The sequence below is a fragment of the Gymnoscopelus braueri genome, assembly GCF_963280865.1.
Source record: "Gymnoscopelus braueri genome assembly, chromosome: 4".
Classification (NCBI taxonomy): Eukaryota; Metazoa; Chordata; class Actinopteri; order Myctophiformes; family Myctophidae; genus Gymnoscopelus; species Gymnoscopelus braueri.
The window spans coordinates 39,044,335-39,058,193 of NC_137605.1; the positions used below are offsets into that span (position 1 = coordinate 39,044,335).

General features: G+C 41.4%; 2 protein-coding genes across 4 annotated transcripts in view; both read left to right on the forward strand.

Moving 5' to 3' along the window:
* ddc (dopa decarboxylase) overlaps positions 1 to 13,859 on the forward strand; it is an 87,767-nt gene that overhangs the window by 43,779 nt on the left and 30,129 nt on the right. The gene's annotated exons all lie outside the window — the stretch shown is intronic.
* The window catches only part of LOC308084491 (plasminogen-like), a gene marked incomplete at both ends in the record, with an annotated part of 52,140 nt that overhangs the window by 38,138 nt on the left and 143 nt on the right, over positions 1 to 13,859 (forward strand). The window contains 10 exons of the mRNA XM_080427156.1: positions 3,322 to 3,484; positions 4,113 to 4,300; positions 4,848 to 4,996; positions 5,276 to 5,369; positions 6,782 to 6,896; positions 10,313 to 10,390; positions 11,420 to 11,557; positions 12,251 to 12,357; positions 12,841 to 12,986; positions 13,841 to 13,859. The exon at positions 13,841 to 13,859 is cut by the window's right edge and continues 143 nt beyond it. Coding sequence (XP_080283282.1) covers positions 3,322 to 3,484; positions 4,113 to 4,300; positions 4,848 to 4,996; positions 5,276 to 5,369; positions 6,782 to 6,896; positions 10,313 to 10,390; positions 11,420 to 11,557; positions 12,251 to 12,357; positions 12,841 to 12,986; positions 13,841 to 13,859 — 1,197 coding nt within the window. The remainder of the gene's footprint in view (positions 1 to 3,321; positions 3,485 to 4,112; positions 4,301 to 4,847; positions 4,997 to 5,275; positions 5,370 to 6,781; positions 6,897 to 10,312; positions 10,391 to 11,419; positions 11,558 to 12,250; positions 12,358 to 12,840; positions 12,987 to 13,840) is intronic.

Genomic DNA, 13,859 nt, shown 5'->3' on the forward strand with positions numbered 1-13,859 from the left:
AATTGGCATGAGCAGTCTCTGTGGGTCACTTGACAATAAGCCACCCACAGCTACTTGAAATGTCAAGATGGCGGCCATTTTTCAAGATGGCCACCACCTTAGTGGACTAGTTAAGCTTAAGAAATCATTTAGTTGGTGATACAAGCATGAAAATTGCCATGAGCCGTCTCAAAAGGTCATTTGACAAGAAACCGCCCACAGCCACTTGAAATTTCAAGATGTCAATCTTTAAATGATACCTTTTCTCATAGAAATGTATTGGGTTCCTCAAAAAGCTCTGTCAAGAGAGGTTGTTTGACTGTGTTTTGTCTGACTCCTCGCCCACGACCTGTCCAGTTTGGTAAGACCTGTCAGGAGTTGCCTCCCACCGGCATAGCTCTCAGGGTTCACTGAGGTAGGCCTAAACAAGCTCCCTTACCACGACAAGGTAACAGTCACAAGGGAGGATATATATATATATATATATATATATATATATATTGTTTTTTTTAAACTAACAGCCATTACATGTGTCAAATAAATACTAAGGGGTGGGGAAACAAAAAATAAGATGAATAAATTAGCACAGTTGTGGTGCTGATAAGCACAGTTGTGGTGCTGAACGGACAGTGCTCCAAAATTATGAGTAATGGCTAATACTGAATGGCAATAGCCACGGAACCATGACAAACGATACTAAGGAACTAAACTGAAAATGTGCTTCACTGTTAGATATGGCAGTGGAAGGCAGTGGAAGCAATGTTACAAAGTAACAACTGAAAATTACACAGTAATAGACTAGATAAAAAGTAAAACATGATGCGTCGATGTGACGAGGGGAAGCCGAGCCATAGGCCTCCACTTGAAAACACAGAGGACAACAGGGAATAACTCTGGCAAAATAAACATGCAAATAGGTTCTAGCAGGGGCAACTACATAGGCATGTGAAACTGAGTCCATATCTGAAGCAGTTACACCTTCCAGTACATGCCTTGGAGCACCCACATTTGGTCAACTCCCAACAACTCTCCGCAATAGGTGGAAGTGGAGTCCAGAAGACTTTCCACTTCTCGTCCTGTTCCACCCATCCCCAGTCAGATGGGCTCGGCATTTGTGGATGTCGCTTCAATGCCTGTCCCCACACGTATCCAGCCTCATAAGAAGCATGTTTGGCATGCTCTTTGAGTGCTGCTTGAGTTGGTGGGATCAAGTCATATTGTCTTTGCTTTCTGGCAAAGAGATCAAGCCTGGCCTCGTTCACAGTTGTGACATCGCTGGACCGGTCATACATTAGATCTTCTTGGCCTCTTGACATGGATATCTTTGGTATCTTCAGTGTCTTCAGCAGATGTAGATGCTCTCTTTTGGGTCCTTTCCAGCTCTGTGTTGTTGAACCTAAGTTTACAGCTTGAATTATATTTTGCTCTGTTTCTTGTCGATGTGCTTTCTATGCCATCACCTTCATCTAGTCGGGTTGGACTAAGTAAGATAGGCAGAGCATTGATCTTATGAAATAATGGAACATTTCTTGCAATGGTATCATAACCAGTACGATCGTGCTCTCTGTTGAATAAACTCGGCTGAATGAGTTTTTCCTTGGTGACCTGCTGACAAATTAAACATCTGTCCCAGTTAGTTTTCACAACTGTTATGATGGCTTCTGCCATGTCTGCAGCATAGGCAGAGGCCGAGGGTTTATCCTTTTACCACCTTTTACCAAGCACTTTGATGTATGGGATACAACTAAGTTCGTGCCTTAACCCTACACTTAGTTCGATCGTTCATCCAATGCCATTTAAATCCTGAGCGATCTGTACACCATCCGGTTAACTAAAACCCCATTAACCTTGGCTCGGCTCTCCCGTGCTGGCACAACCTGTCAATTCAGGTGCGGCTATCTAACTGTTTTGGGGTAAATTAGACAGCATTTGGGATACCAACTTTCAATTAGCTGACATTGAACCCCAGTGATATATCACCAGTGTGCCCTGGTAGTGCAGATATTCACTCTTATCTAATCTATCTATGATCAACAAATCAACACAACTATATTGTGATGTGTTAAAAGTTGTTCTTTAGCATAATAATAATAATCGTCCTTAATGAAAAAAAAACATACATTTCTATGAGAAAATGTATCTTTTGAGGATCCAGGGGGTGGCCATCTTGAAAATAGAAATGTAAAGTGGCTGGGAGTGTTTTCTTGTCAAGCAACCCTTAGAGACTGCTCATGCCAAATGTAATGCTTGTATCACCAAATAAACCATTATATAACTTAATTGCTCCACTAAAGTGTTGGCCATCTTGAAAAATGGCCGCCATCTTGAAATTTCAAGTAGCTGTGGGTGGCCTATTGTCAAGTGACCCACAGAGACTGATCATGCCAATGTTCATGCTTGTATCACCAAATAAACCATTATATAACTTAATTGCTCCACTAAAGTGTTGGCCATCTTGAAAAATGGCTGCCATCTTGAAATTTCAAGTAGCTGTGGGTGGCCTATTGTCAAGTGACCCACAGAGACTGCTCATGCCAATTTTCATGCTTGTATCACCAAATAAACCATCATATCACTTAACTGCCCACTAAGATGTCGGCCATCTTGAAAAATGGCCGCCATCTTTGATTTTCAAGTGGCTCGATTAAAAAAATCGATAAATGACCTCTAAAGATGATCTGTACCAAGTTTCACGCTTGTATCACCAAGTGAACGATTCTCCCAAAATATTGCTTTTAGCCGCTGCACTTACTCCTCATTAAACACTTCATAGATTTTAGAAATATAATTACTTGTTTTCATAACATTAGCGTCAGTGCAGTGTTAGTTTGATAAACAGGTACACTGCATAGTTTTAACAGACTACGGGGAGTGTGTTTACGTGATCTTCCTCCTCCTGTTCACTGCGCAGCGCGCTCTGTTCTGTGTTCTTGTGAAAAGACTGCAGCAGAGTAGAGAGGGGGAGTTTGTTTTTGAAGGACAGTTTGAGGATCCAATGGAGTTGGGAGTTTTCGTCAGAGGCGCTTTTTAATACTTTTCATTGGTTCAAATGTTTTGATTTTTTTACACAGACGTAAAGGGTGTTCAATAGCGTTAATTTATGAAAAAAAATAAAAAGATGAAAATGGAGATAGCTGGTTCGTCCTGGACACCGACGATATACAGTACGTACCTGCTGCTATTTGCAAACTGTTAATAAAGTGTTCAATCAATCAATCAATCAATCAAGGTGGTTACGTTAACATCACTCTGTGTAACCAACCTTACCTACGTCTTCCTCCTACTCCTGTACTGTATCACTTCCTCTTCCTAAATGGAAATAATTGCCTGTGTTTGTTGCAGATGAGCCAGTTGTCCCTGCTGTAGAGGACGATGACTGTTACGTGGGGGACGGGTCGAGCTACCGCGGCGCGACCACAGTGACCATCAGTGGCAAGAAGTGTCAGGCTTGGAGCTCCATGACCCCTCACAAGCACAAGAAAACCCCACCGGCCTTCCCACTAGGGTGAGAAACAATGCTCTGCGATTCAACGGTCAACATTTTAATCGTTTTTTCACCAATTGTTTTGCTTGATGTAATTTAGATAGGACCATCACAGAGAGAGACAGGAAGGTGAGGACAAAGATGCTCTCTAGCCATGCAGACTAACTTACAGCTCAGGTTCTAAGCCGGGCTTCCAAGTGGGGACATTGTGGTTATAACATATATTTAACTCTGGGAATGCCAGTGAGGACATTGTTGTTATAGTACATTTCTCACAGTGACAAAGGGACCCCACAGAACATTTTAACCCTTAAACCAGGGACGATTGACACCCTCTTTCATGAACGTTGTGCTTCAGTCAAAGCCATTTATACCCACTTAAGTAGCTGTCCAGAATGCCCTCTATTGGTCTGCTACTGCAGGAATTGGGACTTATGTTTTTCTGGTAGATGCTGAATGATTGCAGGAATCTTTTTCAACTCTGCACAGATTTCCTTCTGCCTGGGATTCTCATGCTGTGGCAACCTTGGACCATGAGCTATAACCCAGTTCACCACAAACACATGACATGGTGATTATTGTTTTTAACTGCCGAAATACCAAAGAAAATGGTCACGATCAGTGCTCTTCCTCTCTGCCTGTGTGACAGTGACCTGAGACGGAACCTGTGCAGGAACCCAGACGAAGACCGAGCTCCCTGGTGTTACACCACTGATCCTGTTGTTCGCTGGGAGTACTGCAACCTGGATAGGTGCTCCGCCAAACCTTCTGGGGTCTTACCGACCAAACCAGCGGTCCCCGCTCTGCCCGCAGCCACTCAGACCACCCCAGAAAGAGGTGACTAATTGAGTCTTTGATTTGTTCATCCCTAATTCATTCATTCACACATTCACAAATGTATTTATTAATTAATTCACTCACTCACTCACCCCCTCATTCATACAATCATTGGCTCATTCATTCAATCAATCATGATTTTTCTTATACATCCATTCATTCACCACATTTTGTTCTACAGTATATTTATTCACTAAAATCTGACTAGCAGCTTGTTTTGGGGCAGTCTTTATGCTTTATTCATACACACACACACACACACACACACACACACACACACACACACACACACACACACACACACACACACACACACACACACACACACACACACACACACACACACACACACACACACACACACACACACACACACACACACACACACACACACACACACACACACACACACAATGACTGAACTCTTTGTTCACCTGATTGTTCAATCACTCACCTCCCTCGTTTGAATGGAAGTATCTTATCTAAACATTAATTATTACATCCTAAATTACATCCATCCATCCATCCATCTATGTCTTTCTGTCAGACTGCAAGGTGGGGAATGGAGCAACTTACAATGGTTCTACCTCCATGACCCTGTTGGGAGTCACCTGTCAGGCCTGGCCCGCACAGACACCCCACCGACACAACAGTTTCACCCCTGAGACACACCCCACCAAAGGGCTAGAGAGCAATGTAAGTGTGTGTGTGTGTGTGTGTGTGTGTGTGTGTGTGTGCTCGCTCGCTTGCATGCCCGTGTGTGTGACTCACTGGAGTAAACTTTTCATCACAACTTCAGTGGCGTTTCAGAGACACAGAGGACTGCTCAGTCTCATGGCTGCTAATGGAATATTAGCCCTATAACAAATATATACCGTACATAGTGTTGAAAAGTGTTAAGCTTGATTTATACTTTGTTCTAAGCATGTATAAATTAAGTGCAGCTTTAATCATTCTTTGTTGTCTTACTGTTAGAGTTGCAGAAACCCAGACAATGATGTGAACGGTCCGTGGTGTTACACCACTGATGTGAACAAGAAATGGGATTACTGCCAGATTCCTGACTGTGGTATGTTTATCCAGAGATTATCATCAACCTTTTAATTTTAATAACACCCAGTTTTGTGTGCATTTGGCCTTGACGCCCCCAATATGTCCTGGTCCCATTCTACACTGTAAGATCCTCAGTGTTAACCACTCTATACACTTTGTCAACCAAGGGTTTATACTTGGCCCCTCCTTTTTTTCCTCTACATCAAATCTCTTGGCCGAACGCGATACAGACATTTTATGCATTGTCCTGTAAAATAAATGGAGTTCTACTTAATCTATTGCATGCAAGCAGCACGTTACCACTTTACGGTATAATGATGCAGCTGCACAAACGTGACGCAGAGCTAGGCCAGTCCATGAAGCCGATGTGTTGGATTTGTCAACTACAGCTTGTAGCAGTTTGTCTCGCAAAACTCGCAAATCATTGGGCCGATCAGCACCAAATTGCTTTTGCACATTGCCAGTAGGTCACAGACAGGTCATAGACCACCATTTTGTGTGTGTAATGTGTTCAAATAAGCAAATTATCTCATTAAATATGCACAATACCAACATTTCCTCAGCAGAAATGGATTCTACTGGTAAAATGACCTTAGGGTCAACTGTTTATAAGACCATTGGTTTCCAAAAAGTATTGTCTAGAAGTCATATCACAGTTTTATGGAGGTAGGTTTGTTTAGAGAGTGATAACTGTCATTACGCTACTAGATTTGCAGATGTATCATACCAAACTATTAACTAGAGACATGAAGGAAGACAGAAATATAAAGGATTTACGGTCACCTTGGGTGGTACTAATATCTGGCTTGGCCCCTGGACTAAGACACTTCTGCACATCTCTGGGTCAACTGCGACATGCCAAGTTTGAAGTCTGTCGGCCAGGGCCTGAGTTATGCCCAGGAGACAGACAGACAGACAGACAGACAGACAGACAGACAGACAGACAGACAGACACACACACACACACACAAGGTTATTGCCGAAGGTGAATAAACCTGCAACCACTCGCTGCTACAGTACAGTATGAATTGGTCTCCATCGTGTCATTAACCGTGCTAAAATGTAAATAAGTCATTTTGCAGTGTGTTGGCAAGGTCTTCAGATGTTTTATATCAATTTGAACTAAAGCCTGGGAAATAGCCTGAAATTAAAGGACTATTGATTGAACTGCAACAGTCATTGATATCATATTAAATTATAACTTTTATATTCAGATTAAAGTATTAAGTCAGATTTAGGCAGGCACGCATTACTTGAAGAACTAATGGATCATTAGGTACTAATGATCCATTAGTACACAGTGTCAACACAGTGTCAACCAGACTTGTCTTCCAATGTGTTTTGGGGGGAAATTATATCAAAACAAATGTAAACATAGTGTTGTATTTCACTGGTGAGACTGTTGTTGTTTCTTGTCTTCCACTGCAGCGGGAATGAAGTGTGGCGTGTCACCTGTCTCTCCACGGCGTTGTTTTGGTCGTATTGTGGGAGGCTGTGTATCAAAACCTCACTCATGGCCATGGCAGATCAGCCTCAGATTCAAGTGAGTGGGATTACCCGGGATTAAATATAACAGGAAAAGATATGCTACTGTACATTACACTACACATACATTATCACCCAGACATTTGTTTACGTTTTTATTATCCAACACCTGGATAAAGACGAATTCCCGGGTGATAATTTGTTTATCACATGCTCAGTCTTATAATAGATTCCAGCGTCTCCTCTGCTATGAATTCTACCACATGACCAGGAACTACAGGTTGTAACAATCGGCCTTTACCTTGAAAGGAGAATTATTAACTAAAGGAAAATCAACGGGATCGACAGGTTTTTAACTGAAATTAATTTAATAATAAAGCCACAAAATAACCAATTGACAAACTAAATAGTAAACAAATAATACACTTCAGGCTTTTAAATAAACTTCTGTCCCTAACTTTTTCCCTAATAAACACACAAGAAATAAACAAACAGATAAACAAAACAATACTTCTTTCACAAGCTCCTTCTGATCACAATCTCATTCAAATATAAACAATAAACAAACTACTCGGACGTAAGGGTGAACGTCACCGCAGACCGACGCTCCAAACAATAACAACCGTTCACGCGTTACTGTCCAAACGGCCTCTTTTCCCCACGCTCTCGAGTAAGTCTATTAGTATTAGTCCTTATCCAAATGAAACGATAACGATCTTCCGCACGTCGCGGTCCGAAGGTAACTTAATGTTCGGGGTACCCCATAATTTGTAATCCTCAGGAACAGAAATATGGATTTATCTCACCGCGGCTCCGTCAGAATCCTCTCAGTGATCGGCGGTCCATTCATAAATCCAGCGCGATTGTAACCCCACGGCAGCAACGACTGTTCCTCTTCCGTTGGGCTCGCTGTTTCTTGCGTCTTGGCTGCAGCCTACTGTTTAGTTAAAACTTTACAACTTAAACTAGTAACACTGGCGCTCAGGAGATTTCCTCTCGATTCCACCCGTTCCCACCGGTACACAGGTTTGTTTGTTCCCCCCTCCCCCCAGTACCACACCTTCTATTTGTAAAGTCGGGTGGCGCAAATCATTCAATCACCCACTGATCAGACCCATTACCCTCACGTGAATTGGAAATGTCCATATAGCTCATAGAGTCCAACATGTTACATATCACTCGTTTATAATAACATGCATAAACAGATCAGATGTTACATATCCCACGTATATAATAACACCCATAGATCAAGCAGATAAATATAATGTGCATTTGTCACAAGGTGGCTGATTTTCAGCCAGATACAATATGTTACTTCTTCGTTGCTCAGCGCATGGTGGCACTTTATTTTTCAATGATTCATCAGGTAGCCGTATCAAACCAAACATGGGGCTGATAATATATAGCAGCCTTATATGGCTGATAACTCTCTGCACTTTTATCACTCGCTTCACCCAGAGCAAATAAAGGGTGGATATTTAATAAATATAGATTAACAACTGGGCATTCCTCTCTGCTCAAGGTTTTCCAACATCAGGTATAGGGCTTCATCAGACCTCACCAACGGCTTAGGCTGATACTGTATGCAGTTGGATATCCCAAGAAACGATGAATACTGCGTTATATTTGTTAATTCCCATAGCCTTATTTATTCAAAAATATGAGAACATTATTAATTAATCAACACTTCAATTTCACTTCAATGATGTTGAATGTTATTATAGAAGGCAGGTCAGCCAGCTTGTTGAATGGTGTAAAAGGAACAATACACGTTGTATGTTCTCTTTTTTAGCGGTGCCAGCCGCTCTACATTTGACCGTGTCTGTGTGTCCGTCCGTCCGTCTGTCCGTCCGTCCGTCCGTCCGTCCGTATGAGCACGGCAAAGAAGCAACACTGCACACGTGCGCACAACATGAACGCAGTGTGCAATTTCCGTGAAACTTTCCACGCATATTCCAACTAGGCCCAGGAAGAATTGCCCCCCTTTTCACATTGCCCTGTTATAGCGCCACCAGGAGGCACGGCAAAGAAGCAACACTGCACACGTGCCCACAACATGAACGCAGTGTGCAATTTCCGTGAAACTTTCCACGCATATTCCCACTAGGCCCAGGAAGAATTGCCCCCCTTTTCACATTGCCCTGTTATAGCGCCACCAGGAGGCCAATTTTGCCAAAACAATTGTTTTCAAAATACTTTTACACATTTTCTCCAAACGTCACGCAAATCATATTCCCACTAGGCCCAGGAAGAATTGCCCCCCTTTTCACATTGCCCTGTTATAGCGCCACCAGGAGGCACGGCAAAGAAGCAACACTGCACACGTGCCCACAACATGAACGCAGTGTGCAATTTCCGTGAAACTTTCCACGCATATTCCCACTAGGCCCAGGAAGAATTGCCCCCCTTTTCACATTGCCCTGTTATAGCGCCACCAGGAGGCCAATTTTGGCAAAACAATTGTTTTAAAAATACTTTTACACATTTTCTCCAAACGTCACGCAAATCATAGCCCAATTAAATAAACTCATCAAAGGCACCGCTTCCTTCACACAGGGTGTGATTTTTTCATTGTTTTGGAATGCAACAGATGAAGAAATGTCTGATATGGATTGTGTTAAGAAAGCCAGCAAAATCATTGGTCTAGAGCAGTGGTTCCCAACCTTATCTGGATCAGGGCAAACTTGAAAATCTAAAAAGTATTCGTGGTCCACCCAGCAGCCGAAACGCATGTGTTTTCAGAGCATGTTTATTTATATTTTAATGATCAATCAATCAATTGTGTTCCGGCTTGGATTAATGCAACTAACATAGTATAGCCTACTTTATACCCTATGACTAGGAAAACTCATTTTTCAAGGTTTTAAAGAAAAGATACCATGACATGTGTTTGCCAATTATTTCGGGCCCACTTGAAATATCCTCACGGCCCACAGGTGGGCCCAGGCCCACAGGTTGTGAATAGCTGGTTTAGAGTTCCCTTCTATTGACTCATTGTACTGTGAGAGAATCAGCAGCAACATTACATTACTGTTTTACCCAGTAGCAGGCCTTACTGCTCCATCCAGCCTTGCACCAGTAGGTCTAGTGGTAGCTTATTTCCTTCAGCGGTGAGCACTGAATATCACTTTTGTTGTATTACATCTTGTCTGTTCAGTATAATAAATAACAAAAATAATGATAATATAAAGCAATCAACAACCAGACAACCTTTTGTCACTCCCCTCCCTCAGGGCGAAAAGTTGGGTATGTGATAAAATATTATACAATCCATCAAAATATAATATCACCAAGACACTATACTACATGACAAACTATGAAATTGTACAATATAATTTGTTTTCTTCATTGCCCTCATGTATCATGGATCGCAATGTTGTAGCCTTAATCTCTGCCCTGCTGTCTGTCCCTCGATCCATCCATCCCTCTGTCTGTCTGTCTGTCTGTCTGTCTGTCTCCTTCTTTCTCTCTCAGGAATTCAGGAAAACATTTCTGTGGAGGAACGCTGATTGCTCCCCAGTGGGTCGTGACTGCTGCACACTGCCTGGAGAAGTACCTCTAACACACCCCACATACACTCACTCCCTTATGGAAATACATCCTGAGATACAGACTAGGGCTGCAACTATTGGTTATTTTCTTAGCAATGATTCCATCGATTACTTTTTCGATTAATCAAATCATCAAGAAGCATAATTTTTTAATATATTATTTTCATGTTTTATTTATCAACAATAAAACAAATTAAATCAACTATATATTGATTAGTCTGATTAAACGTAAGGTAAACAATATTTTTTTGGTTAAAATAAGTGTTAAATAGCTCTATATTGTGATTCTGCTCTCTGATCTCATTGCTATAGAGCGTTTGTTCAGTATCAAGGGTTTCCATGTCTCCAGCTATTTATAAACAGAAAATATATTTTCAGGTCAGGATGCCAATTTTATCCAATCAGGATAGAGAACTAAGACAGGACAGATTACACAATTGAAAGTGGAGGTGGCACACAAAGATATGAGCAGACAAAATTGTAAATGGAACACTATAAAAATGAAGTTGATCAATTGGTACTCTCTCCTATTGGCTGAATTTGGCAACCCACCTGAACATTTATTTTCTGTTTGTTAAAGAGCTGGAGAGATAGGGAGACCCCTGTTACTGAACAAACACTCGAGCAATGACCAGAATATAGTTTTCTTTTACCTTTTAATAAAAAACATTTTAGTTTTAACCAAGAAATATCACTTATCCTACCTTTAACCATTTAAATCCTATTTTATTCTAATTGTGCAACAGTGTTATGCAGAAATAGTGAAAATGGTCAAGCTTCAATCTCACAATGCTACGCATCGCAAGCTATCGTTGATAGCTTGAAGACATGCTATTTTCTCTATATTTGCTACTGTATCTTATTTAAATCAATTACTTTTTATAATCAATTAAATTCATTAGTTTGATTAAGTGTTATAACCCTAATGCAGACCTCGACTTTGTGGATGACAGTTTTTTTGTCGTATGACACAGCATGTTCCATTTGTGTGTGTGTGTGTGTGTGTGTGTGTCTGTGTGTGTGTGTCTAGTAAGTCGCCATCATTTTACAAGGTGGTGATGGGCATCCACACAGAAAGAGCCAACGAGACGTCTAAACAGGAGAGGACACTGGATCAACTGTTTCTTGGGCCCAACGGAGACGACATCGCCCTTCTCAAACTCAGCAGGTGAGTACTGCAGTGGAAGTATACTGTATGTTGCTCTAACCAAAATCAGCCGGATATCGCTGGAGCTTATCAGAAGCAAAATAAGGCTTTATAATTTTGATTTTTGGCTGTCTTGGGGTTTTGGTTTTTGGTTATTAATGAATAATACATCATGAATGATTCCCTAAATTGAAAGGGTAACAGCTAGCTTACTTGGAAGAAAATAAGAAGTCCAATTGTGGCAGTGGGTCAGCATACAATGAAACCTATCTGAATGAATGTTTGGAATGTATAAGATGATGTAGGCTCCATTAGAAAACTCAGAGTCTCCCTTTTCCCTCCTGCGCACATATAGCTCAAAATGGGATTTAACAACACCTCATTTCGGTAGAGCAGGGATTATATTTTAGCCACTGTCTGTCTGTCTGTCTGCCTAACTGTGAGCATCTAATCTTGTGTACCGCTGGCCCGATCGGTCCAAATTTTGCACACACACTGCCAGTAAGCCAAGGAAGAACCTCCACCCCTGGTGCTATAACAGGTCGCTTCACATCTTGTCACTATAATTCTTGAACCATAGGTCGTACAATGAAAATCCTTGTGTGTGTGTGTGTGTGTGTGTGTGTGTGTGTGTGTGTGTGTGTGTGTGTGTGTGTGTGTGTGTGTGTGTGTGTGTGTGTGTGTGTGTGTGTGTGTGTGTGCATACGTTTCCAGCCCAGCTTTATTAAACGACAAGGTGCTGCCTGTTTGTCTCCCAGACAAAGATTATGTGGTCCCCAGTGAAACAGTGTGCTATGTTACTGGCTGGGGAGAAACTCAAGGTACAGTACAACAAGCACGCGCATGTGTGCGTGTAATTATCTTCTCTACTTCGTCATCAAACCAAATCCTTTTTGAGAACACTTTATGAATCAAAGGTGCAGCATGAAAACTGTATTGATGATGATGATGATGATGATGATGATGATGATAATGACGATGATGACGATGATGGGGGGAGAAGTCATGTCTAGAGAGATGATTGTGCACAAGGATAAAGATGATAAAATTGACTGAAAAGTGCATATCCAAAATCATTGTAGCAATTTATGTAAGAAAGACCTCATACAGTATGGAGGCAACTTGGTTGAGCAGGAAAAGTGAGACTACAATTGCACTAATATTTTTTTTAAGATATTTCATGTCTTTCATTTCTTTTATTCTTTAATTCTCCATTAATGCATTTTATGCCTTTTGTAAATCACTTTAAATGTCCTTAGTTTTTACGTATTAATAAAAAAAAATAGCTTTGCCTTATTCTACAGGCACAGGTGGAGAGGGGGTCCTGAAGGAAACCGGATTCCCTGTGATCGAGAACAAGATCTGTAACCGTCCATCTTACTTGAACTACAGAGTGAGACCCCATGAGATGTGTGCAGGCAACATCGAGGGAGGAACAGATAGTTGTAAGGTATGCAAAACATCTGTGCGTGCGTGAGTGCATGTGTGTCACACACTTTTGTCAAAACATTCATAAAAGTTACACTTTATTCCCAGGCAGTAACTGTCCATGATTTTAAAGTATTTGCAAGAGCACCTTGGTGGTTCAGCCATTAAGAACACTGGCTCCCTGTTACCCTGTTTGTTGCTTATCATCCCCTCATGGTCTGCTCCTGTTTTTCTGTCTTTCTCCATTGTCTTGTCCAAATAGTTCAATAAAAATCACATATTTTTCCCTTTATAGTTTTTTTTATACTCATTTGCACAGTATGTTAGAACAAATCCCAATCCCGGACAACATACTGCCACAATCTGAACCATCCTGATGGTGAACCCCACCCATCTGTTTGTGTGTCTATGCATCACCTGGATTTGAGCTCTCCCATGCCCAGGGAGTTATTAGGCTTCTGGTCTTCAGGCAGGGCCACTCTGTTGCATGTGTACTGTATGCAAACACAACATCCATGATCACAAAACACTTTGACTTTCTACCAGTGGTGGAAAAAGTACTCAATTGTTTTACTTAAGTAAAAGTATCAATACTGCAATGTAGAAATACTCTGTTACATGTAAAATTCCAGAATTACAAAAAATTACTTCAGTATTGGTATCAAAATGTACCTTTTGTATGTCATTATGCAGAATTGAGTAAATGTACTTACTTTCCACCACTGTTTTCTTCACTTTGAAGCAGCAAACCTCATTTGTGTGTGTGTGTGTGTGTGTGTGTGTGTGTGTGTGTGTGTGTGTGTGTGTGTGTGTGTGTGTGTGTGTGTGTGTGTGTGTGTGTGTGCGTGTGCGTGTGTGTGTGCATTCTCCCTGCAGGGGGACAGCGGTGGCCCTC